The sequence below is a fragment of the Schistocerca piceifrons genome, chromosome 7, assembly GCF_021461385.2.
Source record: "Schistocerca piceifrons isolate TAMUIC-IGC-003096 chromosome 7, iqSchPice1.1, whole genome shotgun sequence".
In the NCBI taxonomy this organism is placed as follows: Eukaryota; Metazoa; Arthropoda; class Insecta; order Orthoptera; family Acrididae; genus Schistocerca; species Schistocerca piceifrons.
In genome coordinates this window covers 26419633-26446929 of record NC_060144.1, presented here as the reverse complement: position 1 = coordinate 26446929, position 27297 = coordinate 26419633, and the positions used below count along the sequence as shown (strand labels likewise).

Here is a 27297-nt window from a genome sequence, read left to right as displayed (position 1 = left end):
CCAAGCCTAGTTTCTTTGGAGACACAAGGGAAGTTCTTCATGAATTACAAGAGGGCACTAGCTGATAAAAGAAATTATGCTTCCATGGTTATGACAAGAATCGTGTTACACCTAAATGTGCCACGTCATAGAATCGTGGATGTTCTACTGACCAACAGAGTTCACAGAAAGACAGCACCTATACTCAAAAGTATCAGTTTCACTGAATAAGACCATCAAGAACCCCATGGGCTCCAGCTCTGCCTAGGCTGTATGGATGAACGAAGGGGGAGATGTGCCAATCAGTCAAAATAGCTGGAGCCAGCTGCCAGAGACTGTGGTCATGTGTGTGTGAGTAGCATTTGTGTGTGTGTGTGTGTGTGTGTGTGTGTGTGTTTTGTTGGCTGAAAGTTAACTTCCTGACAGTCTTTTTGATATGCCTGTCTGCAACTCAGCATCTCCACTATAAGGTGAGTAGCAACTGTTGTTTTCATATTATTGTTACATTCCATCCTGGATTTTCCGTTGTTTAATTTATGGATTGGAACAAAGATGAAGCAAAGAAATGAAACTGAAGGAAGTCAAGGTAATAAAACTGTGCAAAATAATCTGAAAAAGTTTCCCAAGCAATGAAAGTTATAATCGCAAAGGAGCTAAATTATGGAGTAACAGCAAGGAAAGGAAGAGGTGTAGATACGCACACAAGAAAAAGAAAGAACTGTTTATTAGTGTTGCTGAAACTGACTATAACATTCAAAACATCAGAAAAATTGTGGAAAATCTGCAAGGGAAAAACAGTATGAATTTGGATGGGTTGCTACTTATCTCTCAAAACAGGTGTTGTGCACCAGATGGACACATTTAAAAGTATACTGTTGCATGTTTTTCAACTATTTGACAAAGTCCTTTGTCACATGCAGTGGTAAGTACACACACACACACACACACACACACACACACACACACACACTCACCTTTCACGTGGCCCCTGTCATCTCTGATTGCTGTGCCAGTTCACTGCTCATTTCCTCCCCTTTGTGGTGAGTGGTAGTCTGTCCTAGTTCATATTTAAATAATAAGATAAAGCAAAAGAAATTAATAGAAACTATCTTGGAATCTTTTTAAAAAGTCTGTAAATTTGATATTTATTGAAATATCTAGATTATTACATTTGGTAATGAATGAGAACTGAATCAAATGACTGAGAAACTAATTTAATGTAAATTTGTTTTATTGCTTGTTAGGTACAAAGAGAGACTTCATGCAGCTGAGACAACTGGCATCAGGAGAGGATTTTTCTCTGGCCTGGGAGGTGGTGTCATGTGGTTCATCATATACAGCAGCTATGCTTTAGCTTTCTGGTATGGTGTGGAGCTAATCATCAACTCCAGAGAAATGGGGGACACAGAATATACACCAGCTGTATTAGTCATTGTAAGTACCAATATTTTGTTCAAAGATAATCATTACTTCTACACCCAAATTTCTCAGATCTTTGAAATATGTCTTGATATCAATATATTTTCTGAAAGAGTGATATATGTGAAGATTTTTCTACTGCAGCAACAGATTACGCTTTGCTACAGGTGATACTAAAATGATCTGTAAGTCTGGAGATTAGAAAATTATGAAAAACACACAGAACCATTTCACTCTCTATGCAAGTGTTATGTGGGCATGCTGAAAAGTAATACCTCTGAAGTTATTGTGTGAAAACTCTTAAAAGCTTTTTAAATTAAAGAAAGTTGCTAACATTCTACATTTTTATTCTTCATGGGTAGATATTTACAGCCCTCTGCCATAGAGGGCTCAGAATTGTAGCTTATAGCATGGTGGGGTGTAATGCAATTATATAGGTGTATGAGAAACAGTATGCTGTAATTAACATTCGAATTTGAAGAGTGTGTCCACACATGAAGCACCCTCTCCTTCAGCATGACAATGCCAGACCATACATGAGCACTATAACTTCCACAACAATCCAACGCCTTTGCTTCCTTGTTATCGATCATCCTCCATACAGTCTCGACTTGTCCCCATCCGATTTTCATCTGTTTGTGTAACTTAAAGAACAACTTGAAGGACTTCACTTTAATAGTGATGAAGCAATGCAAGTGGAGGTGAGGTTGGGATTGTTTGCAGATGATGCTATCATTTATCATCTTGAAAAGTCATTAGATGATCAAAACTAATTCCAAAATGATTTAGCCAGATATCTGTATGGCATGGAAAGTGGCAACTGACTATAAATAATGAAAAGTGTGAAGTCATTCACATAAGCACTAAAGAGTCTGCTAACTTTAGGTCACACAGTAAATCACACAAATCTAAAGGCTGTAGGTTCAACTAAATACTTCTAGATTACAATTACGAGTAACTTAAATTGGAATGATCACATAGATAATTTTGGGGGGAAAGCAAACCAAAGACTGTGATTTATTAGCAGAGCACTTAGAAAATCCAACAGATGTACTAAAGAGACTGCTTACACTACACTTTTTCGCCCTCTTCTGGATTATTGTTATGTTGTATGGTATCCACATTGGATAGGATTGATGGAAGATTTCAAAAAAGTTCAAAGAAGAGCAAGTCATTTTCTATTACTGCAAAATGGGAGATAGAGTGCCACAGACATGGTACATGTATTAGGGTGTTAATCTTTAAAACAAAGGTGTTTTTTGCTGTGGCAGGATCTTCTTATCAAATCTCAATCACCTACTTTTTCATCAGAGTGTGAAAATATTTTGTTGGTGCCCACCTGCATAGAGAGAAATGATTGTCATAATAAAATAAGAAATCAGAGCTCAGACAGAAAGATTGAACTGTTCATTTTTCCCACCAGCTGTTTGAGAGTGGAATGGTGAAGAAATAGCTTGAAGATGGTTCAATGAACCCTCTGCCATGCACTTAATTGTGAATTACAGAGTAATCACATAGATATAGATTAGTGGTGCAACAGACCTCTGCTTCCACTTCCGCAGTTGTGGAAGTTCTGCACATTATTTCACATCCACTACCACATTTTTATATTAGAAGTGTATTAGAACTTTCAACAGTGGAGAGATAGTGAATGCTAGAGTGTATTGGCCCAACATGCCAGCTGTTGCGCAGACAGGAGTTTGTTTGGTGGGGTGTGTAGCAGGCCAACATGTACCCTTTGCAATTGTTGCTTTATTGGATGATTACGCAGTGATCTGTGTCCATCGCCATGAAAGTACAGCATTTTCTCACTCGTCAGTCTACTTTGTTTTGCTGTGTAATATTACTGTGTTGTACAGTGGTTTTTACTCATCAGTTTTGTGGTGTAACATTAGTTAAAGAGTGCAATAATGAAACCAAAAACGAGTCTTATTTGGAACTGTTTTGTTGAGATTAATGATTTAAGTACCAAAACCAAAATCTATGACAAAGTATATTCGCGAAAAGGGCGTACGACCACCGCATTGAAGAGTCGTCTTAAATCATGTTGAGAAGTTTGCAGAGTTTGAGAAGTTAGATGAAACTATTGGACTTTGAGTGGAGATGAAAAAACAAAAGGTTAGTCAATATTTTACAGTAATGTAGTCCGTACTAATAATATAGTTCAGTTGTTATAGGGTGAGCTCTGTCCACTGCTGGTGCAAATCTGTTTTGTCCAAATGATTCTCCATATGATAACATTTTAAAGAGCTCACCTCACCCGTAGATCTGCTTAGATTGTGTTGGTACAAGTTGATAGATAATGTACCTCTTCTTGTTGCTGCCAGCACTTCACGATATGAGCATATAACAGTCTGTGCCATGGAATAAAGATACCACTGTAGTATGTGAGCTGCAAATCAGTGTATGTTGGCAGCACTGCACGAAATTTAAACTGGTTTTACATCCCTGCCCATCAGCCAATCTGAGGTGAACACTTTAAAAAGTTATCGCACTCTACATAAAAAATAAATAAATAAAATAAAAAAAATCCAAGAATTTTATCTTCCATTTATCTAAAGAAGAGTGATTGTACTCAAGTAACTGTTTATAATTTGAACCAGTGTGAATCTTGCGTTTATTAAGTAGAATGTTAGTTTATTGATTGCATTTTATTCTCTATATTGCGTACCAGGTGTCAGTAACTTCTTTACTATCATCAGTTTTAAAATGAACACTAATGATAGTAAATAAAGTAACGAAACCTAGTTGCAATATGAAGAATAAAATCCAATTTTTTTTATATTAACTTCCTGCTTAAAAACTGCAATATTGTGGTTTCACCGCCAGACACCACACTTGCTAGGTGGTAGCCTTTAAATCGGCCGCGGTCCGGTAGTATACGTCGCACCCGCGTGTCGCCACTATCAGTGATTGCAGACCGAGCGCCGCCACACGGCAGGTCTAGTCTAGAGAGACTTCCTAGCACTCGCCCCAGTTGCACAGCCGACTTTGCTAGAGATGGTTCACTGACAAATTACGCTCTCATTTGCCGAGACGATAGTTAGCATAGCCTTCAGCTACGTCATTTGCTATGACCCAGCAAGGCGCCATTATCAATTGCTATTTATCTTGTGATGCATGTACCGTTAGACCGATGTTCATCAATTATGGATTAAAGTTAAGTATTCCAGAAGCTACGTACTATTTTTGCTACTATAAAGACCTTGTCCTGTTCCAGACCTCACGCCATCCTGCGTGAGCTTAAACGCGTGCCTTTTGGCTACCTGTCATAGTGGATTGGCTGTCTTGCCAGTCAACAACAAATATTATTTACAAATTGGTTAAGAAACTTTTCTTTTACGATTGTCACTTTAGCTGGACATGCTGTCAATCATTGATGTGCGCTGTTTAGCAACTTGGTATTTTATTTTTGTATTTCTTTTTACATATTTAAATTCTTGGGTATTTTACTATTTTTATGTCATTGTTATAGGTTTCTGTTATTACATCCGAAGATGCTAAACAGTAACTTACATTGCAACAATGTCTGCAAGTAAATGATTATTGGGATTCCTCACACCTAAAATCTCAACAAATGGATTATGTGATTGCTGAAATGATTGTTCTCCAGAACTTATTGTTTAATTTTGTCTAGGGTACTGGCTTTCGCTGAGTAATGCATGCTGTTCTTCCAAAGTATAAGTTGAAAGTTCATGATTTTTTTTACTTTGTATTTGAGTGAGAACATGTACAATAAGCTGGCAAGAAAAATCAAAAATGTACTTGAAGAATTAAAAAAAATATATATCTTTCTCAACTGACATATGGTCTGATCTGCATTCTGGAACTTCATTGCTTAGTTTGACTTCTCATGGTACTTCAAAGAATTTTCACAAGATGTCTATAATTTTGAAACGTGTAGTCATGACTCGGCATCATACAGGTGGTGTAATATTGACAAAATCTGAAATGATACTTCAAGAATGGGGCATAAATCACCAAGCAGAGTATTGTATTATACATGATTGTGGATCTGACATGATTAAAACTCTGCAGTTGTGTGACTTTGATGACGTGAATTGTGCAATACATCGCATATTGTATTCGAGCTGCTGTGGTATCACAGGAGTGGCTCCTACAACTTATGGCTAAATTGAGAAAAATTGCCACCCTTTTCAATAATTCCTTAGTCGCACAAACCAAGCTGGCAAAAATTCAAAGGGCACATAACAAGCAACCTGCTTTATCTGTCATTCAGATTGCCCAACATGGTGAATATTGTTAAATATATATAAATGAGTTTTAATCTTTAGTGTAAGTATTGTGTATTTCATTTTTATGAAAATCCTATCTATTAATTTAATTTCTTCTGTTTTGCACTGGAACGGCATATTCTATGTGAGGGAACGATTTTCAAATTTGTGGAAGTAATGAAACCATTTGCAGAAATTACTACAAACTTAAGCAGTTCTCAAGTGAGCATTTCATGTCATACCACTAATTCAAGTTCTTGTGATCACTTTACAACAAGAAGAAACAAAAACTAATACTTCAGAAAAGTTCCAAAATTTTACAAGAAAATTACATGATGAATTGAATTTGAGCATGAGATTTGGAGAACTGACCAAAATTAATAAGCACACAATTGTGATGTATTTAGATCAACGATAAAGGCCCAAATTTTTCAATGGTATTGTCATATAGCAAGTTGAGTTCCAAATACTTATTATGATGATGATGAAAATCAGAGCTCCAAACTCATCTCAAGATGACTCTGTACCTACTAGCTTTAAAAGGTGCTGCTTTGAAATTGAAACTCAGCCTTCAACAAGCTGTGGCTTAATCATAGAATTTCCATTAGAAACATTGTTACAAACGTTATAATTCGAAAATGACAATATACTTTCAGTGCCACAGTCAAACCTACTGGAGTACAAAAAGAAAAAAGACTTCTTCTAAAAGATGATTCACTAATGTGGTGAAAAACAAATGGACACAAATACCAGTATCTATTGCCACTAGCTCGCCAGTATTTGTCAGCTCTTCCCAGTAGTGTAGCCAGTGAACAGTTATTCGGTGGAGCTGGTCTCATATACGAAGAACATCAACATAGATTGCAGGATGAAAAACAGAAAAACTACTTTTTGTTAAATATAATCTGCCAGTGATGAATTTTGAGTATTAATATAATAAAAAATAGTCTTTGACAAAGAATTGTTCCTTTTTTTCTCCCATTTCCGCTTCCACTAAATTTGGAATGCTTCTGTTGTTGCACTTCCTTCGCATCACTAATGTAGATGTAGATGTGACTTCATCAACAAAGTCAAACATTCTACAGTGTCGGTATCAACAAACTGGTCTCTTGTTAAGACATATGTACTCATCGCCAGAGTGACTATGTTGAGAATTTAATATGTAGACGTGAGGAATAAAGAGGTAGAATGAAGTTTGTTTTATTTCAAAAGTCTTAAGAGTTAATGGAAGCACTACTTTTTAGCTTACACTCATACATCTGAAGGGAATACTATGAAGAAAAAATTAATCCTCTTTTTAATCATGTTCAGAATTACTCAGCATTATGTAATATGACCTAATCCATCATTTATTACGTTTGCATATTTAAGAACCCATGCCTTCATCCTGAAGTATTATGTGCCAGGACATCTGTGTGAATGCATTTACCCCACTGTCATCAAGACCTACACATTACACCATTGACAAATCTTGTGCTTGAAGCTACTGACCCAGTGGAGAATGTTAACTCTGTGTGACATAAGACGGGTCATGTGTCAATCACTTTAGTAGGGATGGAAGTGGTAAGGTGGGCAGGGCAATGTCTGTGCTTTGCGTTCATAAGTTGACAAATAAAGTATATGTAACTTCAATATGATCATAGTTTTGGTGCCTATAAGATTTTGATGCTGATTGTCTTTTCCCTCTTCCACATTCTCATAATCCTCCCATCCTGATGCGATCCCTTGAAAATTTCCTACAAAATTGTGTCATAATTTATAGGCCACAATAAAGCAAATAAGTGCAGAGAATCAACAATTAAAGGCAGATGCAGAAGTCTGCATACAAAGTACTCAGGTCAGGACTCAAATTAATAACAGGCCTCAAAAGTATAGGCACTGAAAGTGCAGTGGACCTAACAGCAGTTATATGCATTTCTTCAATCCCTACAGTTCAATGTTTCCATAGAAGATCTGATTAATGTAGTCACAAGACAACAATTGATTGAGCCATAACAGTTTTGACTGCAGATGAAAAAACGAATGTCAATAGTGTGCAAACTGAGAAAGGACACAGTTATGCCACTCTGAGTTGACATAATAATTTGACTGAAGTCTCTGGGAAGCAGGAATAACTTTGCATATTGGTGTGAAGATGCATTAGTGCAAGGGATATAATTTGTTGCTTCCTTAGCCTCGATCACATAGTGACTCGCTGCATCTGGAACATTTATATGTACTGAAAACTCCTTCAGTTCAACATAATAATAATAATAATAATAATAATAATAATAATAATAACAATAACAATAACAACAACTTTGTGCCACTCAATGACTGAGTGCAAGTCTTTATGTTGGATGCCACTTCGGCAACTTGGGTATTCGTAATCTACCCCAGTTATCCAATGGAGGAAAAAGGACCTACATTTTAATGTGAAATCCAAACCAAGTATAATTCCTGGCAGTTCCTCGCATTGTCAAGCTTTGAAGGCTAGAATAAAGGCAGACTGAAAACATCCATTGTCTACCAGAATTCAGTCCCATGACCTCTCAATTTCCAGGCAAGTAGTTTACTGCTAGATCACCAAGCATGACAGTCTAATAGATGATAATGAACAACTGGGAAAATACTTTGTTGCCATATTTACTCAAATCTAAGCCAGACTTTTTTCTGGTTTTTGTAATCCAAAAAACCGCGTGCGGCTTAGAATCGAGTGCAAAGCAAGCAGAAGTTCTGAAAAATGTTGGTAGGTGCCGCCACAACTAACTTCTGCCGTCGAATATATGTAGCGCTACACAGGCATGCTTTGCAGGCACAAAGATAAACACTGGCGCCAAAACCTCTGCGTCAGTAAGTAAATTTAAAAAAAAAAAGAAAGAAAGAAAGAAAAAGTGGAAGACGAGCTTTTTTCTCCGCCCCGAGTTTCAATCACTGCATTTTCATACATTATCCAACGAAGTAAATACAAATTCTGTATTGTTCATGTTCGAATGTAGCAGGATTTCAATGTACTACGAAAATCCGACTGGCAAGACTGTTTGGGATGTTTGTCAATATGACCAACTGTACGTTCTGAATTTTTTCCTACCTGTTAGAAGAGATTGTTGCTAAAAGAAACTTTTATGAATTGTGAATCATATGCAGTATTCTCTTGACCATAAGAATAATATGAATATAAACATTTTGCCATGTATTGTTTCGTGTTTGTTGCTATCTCATTTAAATCCTATCTGCCTAATAAACTACGAAACTAGAGTGAGACAAGAGCAAATGCGGAAGAATATACATATCATGTCACGTTTATATTCGTATTATTCTTATGCCTAATAGAGATACAGTCAGAAATGAAGCACGCCAATTGACTAGATTTTTAAATCTAAGATGACTCTAATTTCTGTGCAGAATGTAATGTACTAAAGAGTCGCCTGCAAAGATTTTCAAACGGAGAAAAATTTTCACTAAACTCTCGTTCAGAACATCTTCTATCATACGCAGTCTATTATTTGGTTCTTGTTGATCATTATCAAAGAAAGCAGCAGTGTAAGTAACAACAAATAGCAGTCTCTTGCCATTGTTTGGCTAATGAGACGATTCCTCTTTTTTTTTTTTTAAAGCGGCAGTAGCACACACAAAAGCAAGCCATGCCGCGAACAGTGACAGGCCGTAAACACTCATTATCAGAATGTTACAAACAATGCACGACACAGTACAGTAATGCATTTTCAGCTTAGAGTGACGTAAACACCTATAACAAAGAGAACGGCACTTATCAGATCAAAGAAAAATAAGCAATCAATTCAAACCAGACGAAGCACGTGAAAAAGGAAGGGTACCCGTATAAATACAGATGGAGCACCTGACGCATAGCAATGGCTACCTGGTAAAGCTTAACTGCTAAGCTTATGACTCGAACGAAACTACTGTAGCTATATCGTCACTCATTCGACCTAAATTGTGTCTCGTATTACAATGAACCAACTTTGTTTCGATTTGGAGGTGCGGCCTAAAGCTTTTCTCTCCCCTTGAATTTCAAGTCTCAAATTTCAGATGTGGCTTAGATTCAGGAAAATTTTTTTTCCTTGATTTTGCGTCTCATTTTTCAGGTGCAGCTTACATTCGAATGCGGCTTAGATTAGAGTAAATACGGTATACCATTAGATCTACACTGTGAATCACCAGTAGTAATTTTCAAAAGATCATCTATAGCAGATCCTAAAATCCAATTTTTTGTTGATTACAGGAATTTGAATGTTATCACCATATATTCAACCACTGCCAAATCTGGTTCAATCCTTAGTCAATCTTTCATGTTTGCATTTTAACCTTTCTTTTTTTGGTGTTACCATTTTCACATTTTCAGTCAAGACCTGCAACAACATACTGAAATACAGCCAACAGAGTGTGAGAGAATATTTATCTCTGCCCAAATGTAATTACAGTACAATATTTAGGACACAATTACTGCCAGCACAGCAAGCAAATAGAAAATTAAAAAAAAGGTACATACTGTGAAGAGCTCCCAGAACTAACAAATGTTGAGTTCCAGCTATTCTTCTGCCTTAGCTAAATGTTATAGAATAGTAACTTTTTATTTGTGGCTCCACCCACATATGGATATGTCACATATATTGCATACGTATGTGTTTGGGCCTGTCCATCTCCTCCTTCCTCATTTTTCTGTCCATACATGTTCTCTTCACCTTCTCTCTGTCCAACATTACCCCCTACCCCCCCAAATCTTTGTCTATCTTTTCCTCTTGCATCTCTTATTCATTTCTTTCCTACTCCCTCTCCCTGGACATCCTGGGATTTCGATGTCTTCCCATTCTAATGGAGGTGCAAGTATGGGTAACTTCCTGCATACAAAACTGGCCTAACAGCAGGTGGCAAATTAAGGTACACAGCTTTGTTTTTTAATATCTTTCAGTGTCTGTCATGCAAAAATAACAGTAATCAAAATGGTTAGTTGGTTCTTACCAAACTGTAGGCATGATAAATGACATTAAATGTTTCTTATCTTTCATCCATGGTTTCAGTTTCAGATTGCAACTTACACAACAAAATGCGCAACTCACTGTTTATCTGGATCAGCTAATCCATGCTCAGAATATAAGAAACATGAATTTTGCACATATCTTGTTGTTTGCCTAACTCGTTCCTTCAGTAAGAAATGACCACAAAGAGCCGAAGATACTAGTACACTTGCCTAACATCATGTAGGGTCCCCACAAGCACACAGAAATGATGCAAAACAACATGGTATGGACTTGACTAATGTCTGAAGTAGTGTTGGAGGGAGTTTAACTGACACCATGAATCCTGCGGGGCTGTCCATAAATCCGTAAAAGTAGGAGTGGGTGGAGATCTCTTCTGAACAGCAAGTTGCAAGGCATCCAGGATATGTTCAATAATGTTCATGTCTGGGGAGTCTGATGGCTAGCAGAAGGGTTTAAACTCAGAAGAGTGTTGCTGGAGCCACTCTGTATCAATTCTGTACATGAGGTGTGTCGCATTGTCCTGCTGAAATTTCCCAAGTCCTTCGGACTGCACAATGGACATGAATGGATGCAGGTGATCGGACAGGATGCTTACGTACGTGTCGCCTGTCAGAGTCATATCTAGCTGTATCAGAGGTCCCATATTACACCAACTGCAAACACCTCACACCATTACAGAGCCTCCACCATCTTAAATAGTCCCCTGCTGACATGCATGGTCCATGGATTCATGAGGTTGTCTCCATATCCGTACACATCCATCAGCTTGATACAGTTTGAAATGAGATTCATCTGACCAGGCAACATGTTTCCAGTCATCAATAGTCCAACATCAGTGTTGACGGGCCCATGCAAGGTGTAAAGCTTTGCGTCATGCAGTATCAAGGGTGCATGAGTGGGCCTTTGGCTTTGAAAGCCCATATCGATGATGTTTTGTTGAATAGTTCACGTGCTGACATGTGTTGATGGCTCAGCATTGAAATCCGTAGCAGTTTGTGGAAGGGTTGCACTTCCATCACATTGAATGATTCTCTTCAGTTGTCATTGGTCCCGTTCTTGCAGGATCTATTTCTGGCTATATCGATGTCGGAGATTTGATGTTTTATCAGATTCCTGATATTCATGGTACACTCTTGAAATGGTTCTACAGGAAAATCCCCACTTCATTGCTACCTCGGAAATGCTGCATCCCATCACTTGTGCGCTGACTATAACATCTCATACAAACACACTTTAATCTTGATAACCTGCCATTGTAGTAGCAGTAACGATCTAACAACTGCGCCAGACACTTGTTGTCATATATAGGCATTGCTGAGCGCAGTGCTGTTTTCTGCCTGTTTACATATCTTTGAATTTGAATATGCATGTCCACACCAGTTTCTTTAGTGCTTCATAACAAAACTTATTCAATGAGTGTTTACAGCCTTCACTTTAATATAACCATTAAAGAACTAAGTCACTTTTGTAAACAAACACAACTTCATTCTACCACCAATGTGAAGACATTAACTTAGCTTAGTTCATGGATGGATAAACAACTCTTACTTCCACTATTGATAGCTTATGAATGTTACCAGCTGTTGTTGTTGTGGTCTTCAGTCCTGAGACTGGTTTGATGCAACTCTCCATGCTGCTCTATCCTGTGCAAGCTTCTTCATCTCCCAGTACCTACTGCAACCTACATCCTTCTGAATCTCCTTGGTGTATTCATATCTTGGTCTCCCTCTACGATTTTTACCCTCCACGCTGCCCTCCAATACTAAATTGGCGATCCCTTGATGCCTCAGAACATGTCCTACCGACTGATCCCCTCTTCTAGTCAAGTTGTGCCACAAACTTCTCTTCTCCCCAATCCTATTCAATACCTCCTCATTAGTTATGTGATCTACCCATCTAATCTTCAGCATTCTTCTGTGGCACCGCATTTCAAAAGCTTCTATTCTCTTTGTCTAAACTATTTATCATCCATGTTTCACTTCCATACATGGCTACACTCCATACGAATACTTTCAGAAACGACTTCCTGACTCATAAATCTATACTCGATGTTAACAAATTTCTCTTCTTCAGAAAGGCTTTCCTTGCCATTGCCAGTGTACCAGCTACTAGCTGTAGTACCATATTTAAAATTTCCCAATCTGAGCCATATAATAAAACAAATGATGATGAAAAAAAGTAACATGCTATGACTTTCTTAGTAGTGTTTTATTAGTAAACAGCTTAAAGAGGAACAACGGAATTTTGGTTGATGTCACAAAGCCATTGTGTATCTGTATTATTACAGAATTTAAGGAACTGCATGTAAGTTACTCAGATAAAATGCAGCCTGCAGGTAATTGCAGTACTGACAGTGAGAATAATCGTATTTATCATCAGTATACTACAGACATATTTGACACGCTACATCATTATTTACATTTCATTATTTTTGTCCTCCAGTTTGAGTGTTCAGTAATCATGACATGTATACTATGCTCAAAGCTAATTTTTTTACTGTGCTTGTTTGTGTAAACTGTGTTTCATACGCTGAAAAATGCAACTTTTTGGAATAAACTTGTGAAATTGACTGTTTTTTCTTTATTATTTGCCTGTTAAGGGACTGTAAGTAGATGGTTGTTTTTCATTTCTTAGGTCTTGTTTGGAGTCCTTGCTGGTGCCGTTAATATGGGTATGGCTTCACCTCACTTGGAAGCCTTTGCAATGGCAAGGGGGTCTGCAGCAGCAATATTTAAAGTGCTAAATAGAAGACCAGAAATTGACAGTCTGAGTGAAGAGGGAAATTGTCCTGAGAAATGCAGTGGAGAGATTGAACTTAAAAATGTACATTTTCTGTACCCATCTCGTCCAGATGTGAAGGTAACAAATTGTGCAGTATAAAATAATAAATATTTTGCATTGAAAATATGTTTATTAACTATAGCTCTAATCTTTAAACAATGGGATTATCGAAGTTACATATCAGCCAGTAATATTTATTACACACCTGATGCAAACAGAAAAGACTTAAATACTTTCATTGCAAATAGTCATTGTTATATATCCACTGTGACTGGATAGCTTCTATCAGTTCGCAAATATTACACACTGAAAAAATGGATTTAATAAATTTACAGTCAAATATACATTGAAAAAAGTCTTAACTAACTAAGCACTCAGAGAAATAGATTCAAACGGGAAGTCAGAAAAATAGTCAGTTTGGAAACCAGAGGTTTCTTCATGTGGCAATAGAGAAGAAAGATTTGGAGGAATTTCAACAACCTGTGAATTAATTATGAGTCATCTACAGTCATAAATAAGGGTACCAATTGGGAAGTTTGTTATCTTTTCAGTTATTTACATTTTTAATAGATCATATTAATGATAACTATTATGATGTGGAACCTGTCATTTGAATAAAAGTTGTACACACATCTTAAAAAGTACATGTATTGATGGTCTACTTATTTAGACTCAAGAATTTCTTTGTGTTATTGAAAAAAATTATTTGGAGATATAACTTTCACCCTCTGTCTGCTACAGATGTTCTGTCTGCATTGTGTTCTGAGTGTGGCTTTGTTGTCACAAAACTGCTTGCCTGATGCTGATAAGTATGCTGCAAGATGGTGTTCTGGGTGCTATACTTATCATCTGATTTTAAGAAAACTGTTTGGTGAAAAAAATTGTTTTGTTCATCTTTCAGTTTGATATTTTTGCCTGATAAAGGACTGAATTTCTTTTCATAATTCAACATAGTTACTGTGCTGCCTCAGAGTAAGTAAATGATTGCATGAAATTTTAAAGAATTTGCAGATTTAAAAACACATTGCGTAAACTTCGTATGTGGTTGATTTTAATTCCTATGTTGCTGTGTGTGAAATGTAGATAACATATTGAAATTTTGCTTAAAATTAAGAGCATAATGATGTCTCAATTTGCTCTTGAGTTATTGATTTTTATATCCAGTGGACAGTCATGCAACGCACACCCAATTCTATTGCTGCGCTTTGGGAATCACGTTTTCATAACAAAGTGTCATATTTTATCAACAGTTCAAGATATGAAATTGAGGTTTTTTGCAAATGATAGCACACAGAGGCATGCATGTTGTATTATAAATATTTGAAACTTTTTTATTCACTGAGATATTCAAGTAACTCCTCTGCAGCTGCAGCAGTAAGAGGATGGGTGGAGTGGTGCTTGTGAACACAATAGTGCTTAAGGAAAACCCAGAGGCCACATTTCAGTATGTCCTCAGCACCTGGGGAGTGGCAGAACTTGAGAGTTAATTCATCCACAGCATTCAAAGAGTACATTAATGAAGCATCTTTTCATACATATGTATTTCACTCCTTTTCTGTGTTCAATATGTGTTCACCAGAAGGTAGTGCAAATCATTTTTGCTTCTAGTATTTGTGACTCTCTCTCTCTCTCTCTCTCTCTCTCTCTCTCTCTCTCTCTCTCTCTCTCTCTCTCTCTCTCTCTTCCCCCCCCCCCTCCCCCCCCCCCACTCTCTCTCTTCAGTTTGATATGACTCACCACAGTTTCCTTTCATGATGTGCCATTCATTGCAGCATTAAATGTTGTTGTTCTGTTTATCTGCTGATTACTTTTACAAAAATATTTGACATGCTGCGGTATTACAGTTTAAGGGGGGGGGGGGGGGGGGAGGGTTCATAGTAAATAGGGCAGAAAATTTAATTTTTTTGTGAGAATTTAAACTGGAAAAAGCACATTTTGTAACTCCTAGAACAACTTAGTTCAGCCAAGTTTGTGCTTAGAATCATTGCAAATCTTTTGCTAGTTTTCATTCAATAGTGTCGTATGGAATAACATTTTGGGGTAAATGAAGAAAGTCTTCATTGTTCAAAATCGTGCTGTAAGAATAATATGTGGTCCTCACCCAAGATCATCTTGTAAACATCTATTTAAGAAGTGGGGCATTCTGACTAATGCTTCACAGTATACATATTCCTCCAGGAAGTTTGTTGTAAGCAATTTGCAGCAGTTCAAAAGGAACAATGATGTACATAATTACAGTACCAGAAGGAAAAATGACATTAATTACTCCACATTCAGGTTATCTTTAGCACAATAAGGGATGTACAATGCTGCTACTGATATTTTTGATCACTTATTTGTGGATGTAAAATGTCTGACAGACAACAAACTAAGATTTGAAAACAAATTGAAAAATTTTCTTCTTGACAACTTCTTCTATTCTGTAGAATAATTTCTATTATTGCAATGTATAAAAAGTCATGAGTAGCATATCTGTAGGTATAAAAAGAAAAACACTTATTAATATTCAGCATATACCTATACTTAGAAATTAATTTGCAGTGTGTATGTAAAATGACTCATTCCACATCATTACTATTTATCATGCAAAACAATCCATGGAACGTGAAACTAGATAGAAGCATTACTCTTCATCTTTGAGTAGCATTGTGTTACTCTCAAATTCAGTGGACTGTTAACAACCAATTCCACAAGTAAATAAATTTACTGTCAGAATGCTGTTAATATACCCAACAGCTTGAATACAAGCCTATAATATACGCATGTATGAACCCTATGCACAAGTGTAATTACTTTCTTTAGAACAAAGAATGCCTTTTGTGTAAGTGAAGAGTTACCTTAAAACGTTATCCCATATGACATCAATAGATTAATGAATTTACTGATTTCTGTGTCCCTAATTTCAACAGTTATTCTTATGACAAAAGTAGCAGTATGTGTTTCCAATGTGCACACAAAAAAAATAGAATTTTCTATCTTGTATACTGTTTCTTGCTAGTGCCTTCAATTAATTTGGAATGGTGTATTTTTGAAGTATAAAACCGGAGGAGCTGTGGAATGTGTGGACAGCAGTGTGTGAGCTACAGCTGGAACTGTCATGGGTTTAGGGCAGTAATGCTCATTGGATGTATAAGTGAAGAGCTTTTGGAGATATCAACCATATTGCTTGACAAATACTTTTGAAATTTGTGCTGATATCAATAGCAATGCACATGCTCCATGACAATTCTGTTCCTGGTGTCCAAGCTGGTTGAACCTGAAACTGATAGCAGTGAGATTTTTTGGAAAAAAATTAAGTGTGTATCAAAAGGATAGGCAAATGGCAAATGGAGGTAGTGTATTTGATGGAGTAGACAGGAAACTCAAATTCACTGAGAAAGAAATTGAAGGTGCATGTGAGATTGGACAAGACTCAGTATCAGATGAGGGCATAAAATGATAATTGGGTCCTTCTGTCACCCACCATACTCATCTCCAGTTGTAACCAAAAATTTTAGACAGAACCTCTGTTCACTTGTACATAAGTTCTCCTATCATATTATAATCATCAGTGGAGACTTAACATCCAACAATTAATTGGGAAGTTACGTTTTGTTAGTTATGGGCATGATACGACATCCTGTGAAAAATTATTAAATGCCTTCTCTGAAAACTACCTACAACAGGTAGTTAGGAAACCCAATGATGATGGAATTATATTGGATCTAATGGCAACAAATAGACCTGATCTCTTTGAGGATGTCATGCCGAAACTGGTATCAGTGACCATCACACAGTTGTGGCAGTAATGATTACCAAAGTACAAAGGACAAGTAAAACAAGCAGAAAGATATCTATGTTCAGTAAACTAGATAAAAAAAAAATCTGTTGTGCCATATCTCAGTGAGGAACTGGAAACTTTCAGCACAGGGCAGGAGCATGTAGAGAAACTCTGGCTCAAGTTCAAAAGAATAGTTGACCATACACTTGATAGATATGTACCCAGTAGAAAAGTTAATAATGGGAGGGAACTTCGATGGTATATAGTCATTGTAAAGAAACTTCTAAAGAAATAGAGATTATAGTATAGTAGATTTAAAACAAAGACTAGTGTTTTATATATATATATATATATATTTTTTTTTTTTTTTTCCCATGTGGAATGTTTCCCTCTATTTATAGACTAGTGTTTTATATAGATAGAGAATGATGAATGAAACATGTTTGGCATTCAAGAGAGAATGGGAGATGCCTTCAATGACTACCGTAGCAGAATATTGTTGGATGATATTTCACAAAACCCAAGGAAATTTTGGTCATATGTAAAGGCTGTTAGTGGCATCAAAGTTAGTGTCCAGTTCCTAGTGAATGTGACAGGAACTGAAGTCAAGAGTAGCAAAGCAAAAGCTGAAATGCTTAACTCTATTTTCAAATGTACCTTTACATAGGAAAACCAAGGAGAATTGCTCCAATTTAATCCTTGTACCACTGAAAAAATGAATGAAATAAGTATTAAGTTCAGTGGTGTTGAGGAATGGCTGAAATCATAAAAATTGAATAAAGCTCCAGGTTTGACGGAATCTGAAGAAATGAATTAAAATTTGTGCCACAGCCAGTGTTTAAACCCGGGTATCCTTGCTCACTAGGCAGAACACCACTACAGCTGGGATTTGAACCCAGGTCTCCTTGCTTACTAAGCAGAAATGGGTAGTCCGTGAAGTAATGTTAGCCCTAGTGCTGCAGTGGTGTAATGGTTAGCATTCTTGCCTAGGAAGCAAGGTGTCTTGGGTTCGAATTGTGGCCATGGCACAAATTTTAATCCATTTCTTCAGACTTTTATTATTCAAGGTGTATACACTCCGGGACATCTGGGAAATTCAGGAAAAACCCAGGAATGTTTTCATCTGGGAAAAACCCAGGAGTTTTTAAGAATTCCGGAATTTTTTGTTGTTTTAGTTTTCAGTCAAATTTTTGTAGTTTTGACTGGTAAGACCTATATACTTAACAAATAATTTTACTTTAGCCTCTTACTACAATATAATACTGCAGCAATAAAACGTACCCCCCTGAATGTCCGGGGATTAGAATAGGCCCGATGTATTCCTGCCTGTCGTAAGAGGTGACTAAAAGGAGTCTCACATGTTTCAGCCTTTATGTGATGGTCACCTGTAGGGTTTGACCTCCATTTTTCAATATTTTCCCGAAGAGCAAGCCAACTGGGGAAGGGCACCTTACACGGTGCATCATGTCCATCGTGCATTGAGTTCTTTAGCCCACTTTCTTGTTGTCGCATTTCAGCTCCGCTCATTCTCCATCTCTTGGGCGAGGGCACCTTCCTGGGTGTGTTTTCCACCATGCACTATGCATTGTCGCTATCTGTATTGGCGATGGCCATGGACTTCTTTGCACTTTATATCCAGCACAGTAGCCAGTCCATTGTGGTGGGCCCACCATGTACCCTGTTGGTTGTAGCCCCTTGACAACACAGGGATCGCTCTGCTGATGCCTGCGCCGTCAACTCCCCATGTATGCCAAGTGACAGATGGCCATCCCCCTGGGGCATCGGGATTTCCGGCAATGGCCATCCTGCCAGGTAGCCTTTGCTGCAGCTGGGTGGCACCCATGGGGAGGGCTTCTGGTCAGAGTGGGTGGCATCAGGGCGGATGACACACGATGAAGTGTAGTCCATCATCTCTTGCTGGTGGTGATCCACCAACAGTCTCTAAGCATTCACGAGATCAATTCAACGCACAGGAGTACGGCCCCCAAATCGTTCCCCTCCATGGCCACACCATGGGAGGAACATTAGGCTAAGAATGGCAGCAGATCTTACTCGCCCCAGTACCTTGTATGTTCAAGAGATGATGGGGAATCTTTTATGATGATGAAGCCTCAGTTTTTTGTTGAACATTTTGGGGAGGTGGAGGGCTTGTCCAAAATGAGATTTGGGTCAGTCTTGGTCAAAACAGCATTCTCTGCCCAGCCACGGACATTACTTGCTTGTGACAAGCTAGAGGATGTTTCTGTAAGCATGACAGCCCATAAGAGCTTAAATATGGTTCAGGGTATCATATTTCACAGGGACCTTCTTCTGCAGTCTGACGATGAGCTATGCGCCAATTTAGAGCAGCGAGGTGTACATTTCGTCTTGCATGTCCACAAGGGTCCGAGGGATAGTTAGGTTGCCACCCGTGCCTTAATCTTGGCCTTTGAGGGCGATATGTTGCCCTAGAAGGTCAAGGTGACGGTCTACCACTGTGATGTAAAGCCCTATATCCCTCCCCCAATGCAGTGTTTTAAGTGCTGGAAGTTCGGCCATGTGTCTTTCCGCTGTACTTCCAGTGTCACATGTCAAGATTGTGGATGCTGATCACATCCCAATACTCCATGTGCCCCACCTCCTATCTGTGTCAGCTGTGGAGAGCACCATTCGTCTTGCTCGCCAGACTGCAGGATCTCCAGAAAGAAAGGAAAATCATGGACTAAAAGACCCCGGACCGACTGACCTACACTGAGGCTAAGAGAAAATTTGAACATCTGCATCCTGTACGTATGACATCATCTTATGCCACTGCTACAATGGTTCTGGCAACATCAGATCTGCTAACCCCAGTCATATCTCAGAGCTGGAAGACTGCACCTGCCCCATTGATGGTGGGGGCATTTCCCTCCCTGTTACTCCCGCACCGTCTACTTCGGGAGCAACGCCTGCCCCAACCATATGGGTGCCTGTCCCCACTTCTAAGACGGAGAAGCGTAAGTCTTCTTCAACTTCTCTTGCTAGAAGGGGGTCCCTTGGGTCACTCTCTTCCCAGGTTTCTGCTAGTGAGAAAGAAGTCATCCACATGTGGCTGAAGAGCTCAAACGCAGCTGGTCGTAGGGCTTCACACTCCTCCTCACTCCTGGAGACTGAATCAGTGAAGTCTTCGCAGCCAGAGAAACCCAAGGAGTAGTGAGAGAAATCCAAAAAGAAGACCCCCTAAGACCAAGGAAATTGCAGTGGCACCCACACTACCACTACCTACAAGCTCTGCATCTGAGGATGGGGTGGAGATTCTGGTGTCCGCTGAGGATGTAGATCTCGCCAGACCCTCAGACACAATGGATATAGACTGCTCAGGCAATAAGTTGGTGGCAGCAGGTGGCTCTGAGGTGTAAACTGCCTCATTGAATGGTCCGTGCCTTCCCAGTGTCATGATGACTTCACCCTCCAGTGGAATTGCGGCAGTCTTCTCCACCGCTTGGCTGAGCTATGGCAACTGTCAAGCTTTGCACTTGCTATCTGCATTGCCCACCAAGAAACCTGGTTCCCAACAATGCAGACCCCTTCCCTCCGTGCTAATAAGAGATATTAGAGGAACCATAGCGACTATATTGAGTGTCAGGTGGAGTTTGCATTTATGTCCTAAACTCAGTCTGTAGTGAACCTGTGCCCCTTCAAACCACTCTTGAAGCTATGGCTGTCAGAATAAGGACGACACAGGAAATAACTGTCTGCAATGTATATCTTCCACCAGATGGTGCAGTGCCCCTGAATATATTAGCTGCAGTGATTGATCAATTCCCTAAACCTTTCCAACTTCTGGGAGATTTAAATGCCCATAACCCCTTGTGGGGTGGCACTGTGCTTACTGGCCGAGGCAGAGATGTCGAAACTTTACTGTCTCAGTTTGACCTCTGCCTCTTAAGTACTGGGGCTGCTACACATTTCAGTGTGGCTCATGGTAGTTACTCGGTCATTGATTTATCAATTTGCAGCCCAGGACTTCTCTCATCTATCCACTGGAGAGTACATGACGACCTGTGTGCTAGTGACCACTTCCCCGTCTTCCTGTCAATGCCCCGGTGTCAGGCCAACGCCTGCCCAGATGGGCTTTAAACAAGGAGGACTGGGAAACTTCCACCTCTGCTGTCACTGTTGATTCTCCCCCCCACATGGTAACATCGATGTCATGGTTGAGCAGGTAACTACAATTGTTTGTGCAGCAGAAAACGTGATCCCTAGCTCTTTAGGGTGCCCAAGGCATAAGGCAGTCCCTTGGTGGTTGGCAGAAGTCGCTGAAGCAATTAAGGAGCGTTGGCAAGCTCTACAGCAGCTTAAGCAGAACCCTTCCCTGGAGCACCTCATAGCCTTTAAACGGCACCGTGCCCGTGTTCGCCAACTTACCAAATGTCGGAAGCAGGAGTGTTGGGAGAGATACATCTCGACCATTGGGTGCAATATGTCACCTTCCCAAGTCTGGGCAAAGATCAAACATCTTTTCGGGTAACAGACTCCAACAGGTGCCCCGGTGTTAAGATAAATGGCGTGCTATCTACTGATGCAAACGCAATTGCCAAGCACTTAACTGAGCACTTTGCTTGAGCCTCTGCATCAGAGAATTAGCCCCAGCCTTTCGCACTCTCAAACGGTGGCTGGAAGGGACCATGTCCTCCCATTCACTACAAGCCACAATGAATCTTATAACACCCCGTTTACAGAATGGCAGCTCCTCAGTTCCCTTGCACATTGGCCTGACACAGCTTCTAGGCCTGATCGGATCCACAGCCAGATGTTTAAACATCTCTCATCTGGCTACAAGCAACATCTCCTCAACATCTTCAACCAGTTCTGGTGCGGTGGCATCTTTCCATCACAATGACAGGAGAGTACCATTATTCCAGTCCTCAAAACTGGTAAAAACCCGCTTGATGTGGACAGCTATCATACCATCAGCCTCACCAACGTTCTTTGTAAGCTGCTGGAACATATGGTATGTCGGCAGTTGGGTTGGGCCCTGAAGTCACGTGGCTTGCTGGCTCCATGCCAGGGCAGCTTCCGCCAGGGTCGCTCTACCACTGACAATATTGTGTCCCTTGAGTCTGTCATCTGGACAGCTTTTTCCAGATGGCAACACCTGGTTGCCATCTTTTTTGACTTACCTAAAGCACACAACATGACCTGGCTACATAATTACCTTGCCACATTGTATGAGTGGGGTCTCCGGCGACTGCTCTCAATTTTTATCCAAAACTTCCTGTTGCTCCATACTTTCCATGTCCAAGTTGGTGCCTCCCATAGTTCCATCCATATCCAGGAGAATGGAGTCCTGCAGGGCTCTGTATTGAGTGTCTCTCCATTTTTAGTGGCCATTAACGGTGTAGCAGCAGCTGTTGGGCCCTCCATGTCACCTTCTCTGTATGCAGATGACTTCTGCATTTCGTACTGCTGCTCCAGTACTGGTGTTGCTGAGCGTCACCTAAAGGGAGCCATCCACAAGGCACAGTCATGGGCTCTAGCCCACAGCTTCCGGTTTTCAGCCGCAAAGTTTTGTGTCATGCACTTCTGTCGGCATCATACCATTCATTCGGACCCAGAGCTTTACCTTCATGATGATCCAGTCACTGTAGTGGAGACATATCGATTCTTAGGACTGGTTTTCAATGCTTGATTGTCTTGGCTTCCTCATTTTCATTGGCTTAAGCAGAAGTGTTGGCAGCACCTCAATGCCCTCTGTTGCCTGAGCAACATCAATTGGGGTGCAGATTGCTCTACGCTGCTGCGGCTCTACAGAGCCCTTGTCCAATCCTGAATTGACTATGGGAGTGTAGTTTATGGCTCAGCAGTGCCCTCAGTGTTCATTTACTCGACCTTGTGCACCACTGCAGGGTTCGACTAGTGACAGGAGCCTTAAGGACGAGTCCCGTGACCAGCGTACTGGTGGAGGCTGGTGTCCCTCCATTGCAGATCAGACATGCACAACTGCTCACCAGTTATGCAGCACACATTCCTAGTTCTCCTGAGCATCCGAATTGCCATCTCCTTTTCCTGCCCACAGCAGTCCATATCCCACAATGGTGGCCCAGGTCGAGGCTAATGATTGCAGTTTGCGTGCGGTCCCTTCTCTCTGAACTGGAGTCCTTCCCTTTACCACCTCTACTTGCGGTCCGTTCACATACACCTCCATGGTGTACGCCACGGCCACAGCTTCGTCTGGATCTTTCACGTGGCCCTAAGGGCTCTGTTAATGCTGTGGCTCTCCACTGTCACTTCCTATCGATTCTTGACGTGTTCTGGGGCTCTGAAGTGGTTTACACTGATGGCTCAATGGGCGATGGTTGCGTTGGCTTTGCCTATGTTCATGGTGGCCATATTGAACAGCATTTCTTACCCAATGGCTGCAGTGTATTCACTGCAGAGCTGGTGGCCATTTCTCGTGCACTTCAGTATCTCCGTTCATGCCCTGGGGAGTCTTTTCTTTTATGTACTGACTCTGAGCAGCCTGAAAATTATGCACCATTGCTACCCTCATCATCCTTTGGTAATGTACATCCAGGAGTCCATCTATGTCCTGGAATGATCCAGTTGTTAAGTGGTGTTCTTCTGGACCCCTGGTCATGTCGGAATCCCAGGAAATGATCTTACTGACAGAATGGCCAAACAGGCTACATGGTAACCATTTCTGAGATCGGCATCCCCGCAACTGACCTGTGTTCATTATTATGCCACAAGGTTTTTCATCTTTGGGAGATGGAATGGCAAAATCTCAGTACGCACAACAAACTGCGAGCCATTAAGTGGACCACGAATGTGTGGAATTCGTCGATGATGGCCTCTTGCAGGGGCTCTGTGGTTCTCTGCTGGCTCTGCATTTGCCATGCCTGGGTGACCCACGGCTACCTCCTGCACCTTGAAGACCCACCTCAGTGTTGGTGCGGCGCTCAGTTGACAGTGGCACATATTCTTCTGCTCTGTCCTTCTTTGGCTGCCCTACGACTTCATCTTCAGTTGCCAGACTCGTTATCATTGATTTAAGCAGACACGACCTCGTCGGCTGATTTGATTTTATGTTTCATCCGTGAGGGTGGGTTTTATCATTCGATCTGAGTTTTAAGACATGTTCTTTGTTCTTCTGTGTCCTCCACCCTAGTGCCTCTAGGGTGGAGATTTTAATGTGTTGCAGGGTGGCTGGATTTTCGTTTTTAGTTTCCTGATCGGCCAGCCACTGTAATTTGCTTCCTTGTTTTACTCTCTTCTAACTGTTTCTTGCAGATCTCTGTTGTTTTCTTGTCTTCTTTTGCTCCTTTTAGTGTTCATTGCCTTTCCTTCCTTCTCGTGGTCTTTCCTTTCTTTCTGTTTTATGTTATATGTCTCATCTGTTTTATTCTCAAACTTGTGGCATTTTTTTTATTAGGAACAAGGGACCAATGACCTCGTAGTTTGGTCCCTTGCCCTCGCTTTTAAACCATCCAACCAGTACAATGTAAATGAGGAAAAAATAAATAAATCTTAAGTTGCAAAGGAAATGCACCATTTACAGCAACAAAACACAGTGCAGACACAAGCATCTGCCAATGGTAAAATGTGTCGAAGGCTTTAGGATGAAGACTATGCAATACTTAATAACAACAAATTGCTTCCGATGGGTGTGATGTCACAACCGTTAACATTAGGTTCATTTGAGCAGTTACCAGCAGGCTTATGTGCATGTGCAGTTGAGTCACGTATGAGCTATACCTTCTTCTGCCTCTGGCTACTTGAAGTTCGGCTGTTAGCTGTATCCATGCTAACTAGACATGGGCTGTATCAGCCGTAGCAACAAGCAGCCAGATGCTACCCAGAAACATTGTTCCGGCACACCCAACCTGCAAGATTTGTGCATGCTTAGAGCAGTCTGAGTTGTAGTGGGATGAGGGGTAGTCTCCACGTGAACTGTGATTACGTTTAGTGATTTTGCTGTTTCCTGTTGGTTTACAGATCAGAAAAACAAAATGGTTTTCTCTGACCATGAGCTATAAAGTGAACAAAAATATTCATATAATTATGGAAGGCTAAAATATGTTATTAGTCTCAGTTTTCTGATTTTATTTTATTTCCAAGTTTTTGGCAGTCTGGTATTAATTGCCTTGCAGAACAAGGATCGATTTGCTAAAAAAAATATGGCTTTAATTAATCTTGTCCACAGAGGCAGTCAATTTATTTGAAGCACTATTGCCTAGGGTCAACTGTTTACAGAATTTCAAGTGCACATTGTTATGTTTAGCAACTTATGGCATAATGCCATAGAACTAAATATGAGGTAATACAGTATTGGTACTTAAGAAAATTTGCATTCCAAAAACCACACTGAAAAGTTTAATATCAGCTTGGGGCCTACTTCTTTGTGAATCTGGACATATGAATATGCTCTTTTAAGCTGAATTACAGATTTAGTATGGTTTACGAAATGCCGGTGCTCTTGGAATATCTTCTGATGTCCTGATTCGTTTCTGACGTAATGTAAAATCTCTTAATGCCATACACACACGTACATGTGGGCTACCTACCTCATCTTGGCTTCGCAGGCACAGTAACGCCATTTTCTCGTGCCCTCTGACAACTGCTGAAACGAATTCTAACAGGTCGCAGGAAAATATTGCAATTGGTCATTTGAAAAGCATTACATTTCATTTTGTGCAATATGAGTTATGTTACGTGTACAAAACTGCTTTGAATTTCTTAATTCACAGTGTTTGATTTTCATTTAAAACTTAATACTTGAGGGCCAGCCTCTTAGAAGAATTTCGAGCCCAGAAGACCAGACATTTACACCATTACTTAAAATATTACTGGCACATTTGTGCGGTGTATCGAAGTGTAACACATGCAAAACAGACAAATATTATATGTGAAACCTTAGCTTTTGTTGCAGCTACACTACGTACATAAATTTAAACCATAGACTTTTCCTATTTGTGTGTTTGCGCTGCTTAACAGTGATGTTGCTATAGGCTGACTACATCACATGTCCTATACTCTGAGTCACTACTTTCCCATGTGAAATATCTTTCAAAAGACGAAAACCCTAATTTCGGAAACCATTTTTTGTTGTTGTGTTTACATGTTAACGTCTGATTTGTTAGCCCAGTTAACTACAACCCCTGGAAAACAGCAGATGTAGTTTATGATTTAGTCAGCACAATCGTTATTTCTCTTCAGTTAGACGAGGTGTAAATAGCTTCAGTCTAATATTTCTACTTATCCTTCACTGTACGTTAAGCCACTCTGTCAATATTAGCCAAAATTTTTAAAACAAGACGAAACCTGACAGCCCAAGCATAGTTCAATACTGGCTGCATTTATACGTCAGCAAAAATTGATTGTGGAACTGGAAAACTGCTAATCAGAAGCAGATTTCCGGAATAAATTTTGAAGTGTTTACGTGACCACCCAGGAGCTGTATTGGGAAATCAGCTTACAAAATCAGGTTTTGCGAGCCCCAAGTAAATGCGATGAATATCTGCTTTCATCGACTGGCGAGATCACGACATGAGCTATGATTGGCTTGCAAAAGTGCATCTCAATCTTGATTTCAATGCTTTGGAAACTGAAGTTCTGTATTTGGTGGAATTCTACTACATACTTTCATAATATGAAAATATGCAGCTTACATGTTGCTGCAAATCAAAGAACTTTCCAAAATACATTTTTTCTGGGGTTCATTATCTTAAGTGTTGGGAAGTTCTACGTCGGTGGATAAAACCTTAACCATTCAAAGGAGTGGTAAGTTTTATGATCACGAGGGAAAGTATACTGTCACTTAACATGGAAAAATCATATTTTCGCTTGGGAGAAAGTGTATTTTTTAACTGGGAAATCCAGGAAATGAAATCCCTGTTGGAGCTATACTGAATTTGCAGCTGAGTTAGCCCCTCTCCTAAGTATAATCTTTTGTAGATCCCTTTGAACAAAAAAAACCTTTTCCAGTTCTTGGAAAAAAGTGCAGGCGCACAGGTCTACAAGAACGGTAGTAGAAGTGATCCACAAAACTACCATCCAGTATCCTTAACATCAATTTGTTGTAGAATGTTACAACATATTCTGAGCTCAAATATAATGAGATATGTCAAAGAGAATGACCACCTCAATGCCAAGCTACATGGATTTCGAAAACGTCAATCGTGTG

At 39.8% G+C, this 27297-nt stretch overlaps 1 protein-coding gene across 1 annotated transcript in view; it reads left to right on the top strand.

Annotated features, from left to right (window-relative positions):
* Positions 1–27297, top strand: part of LOC124804898 (multidrug resistance protein homolog 49-like) — a 384892-nt gene that overhangs the window by 204606 nt on the left and 152989 nt on the right. The window contains exons 9-10 of the mRNA XM_047265271.1: positions 1224–1413; positions 13247–13471. Of these exons, the coding sequence (XP_047121227.1) occupies positions 1224–1413; positions 13247–13471 (415 nt within the window). The remainder of the gene's footprint in view (positions 1–1223; positions 1414–13246; positions 13472–27297) is intronic.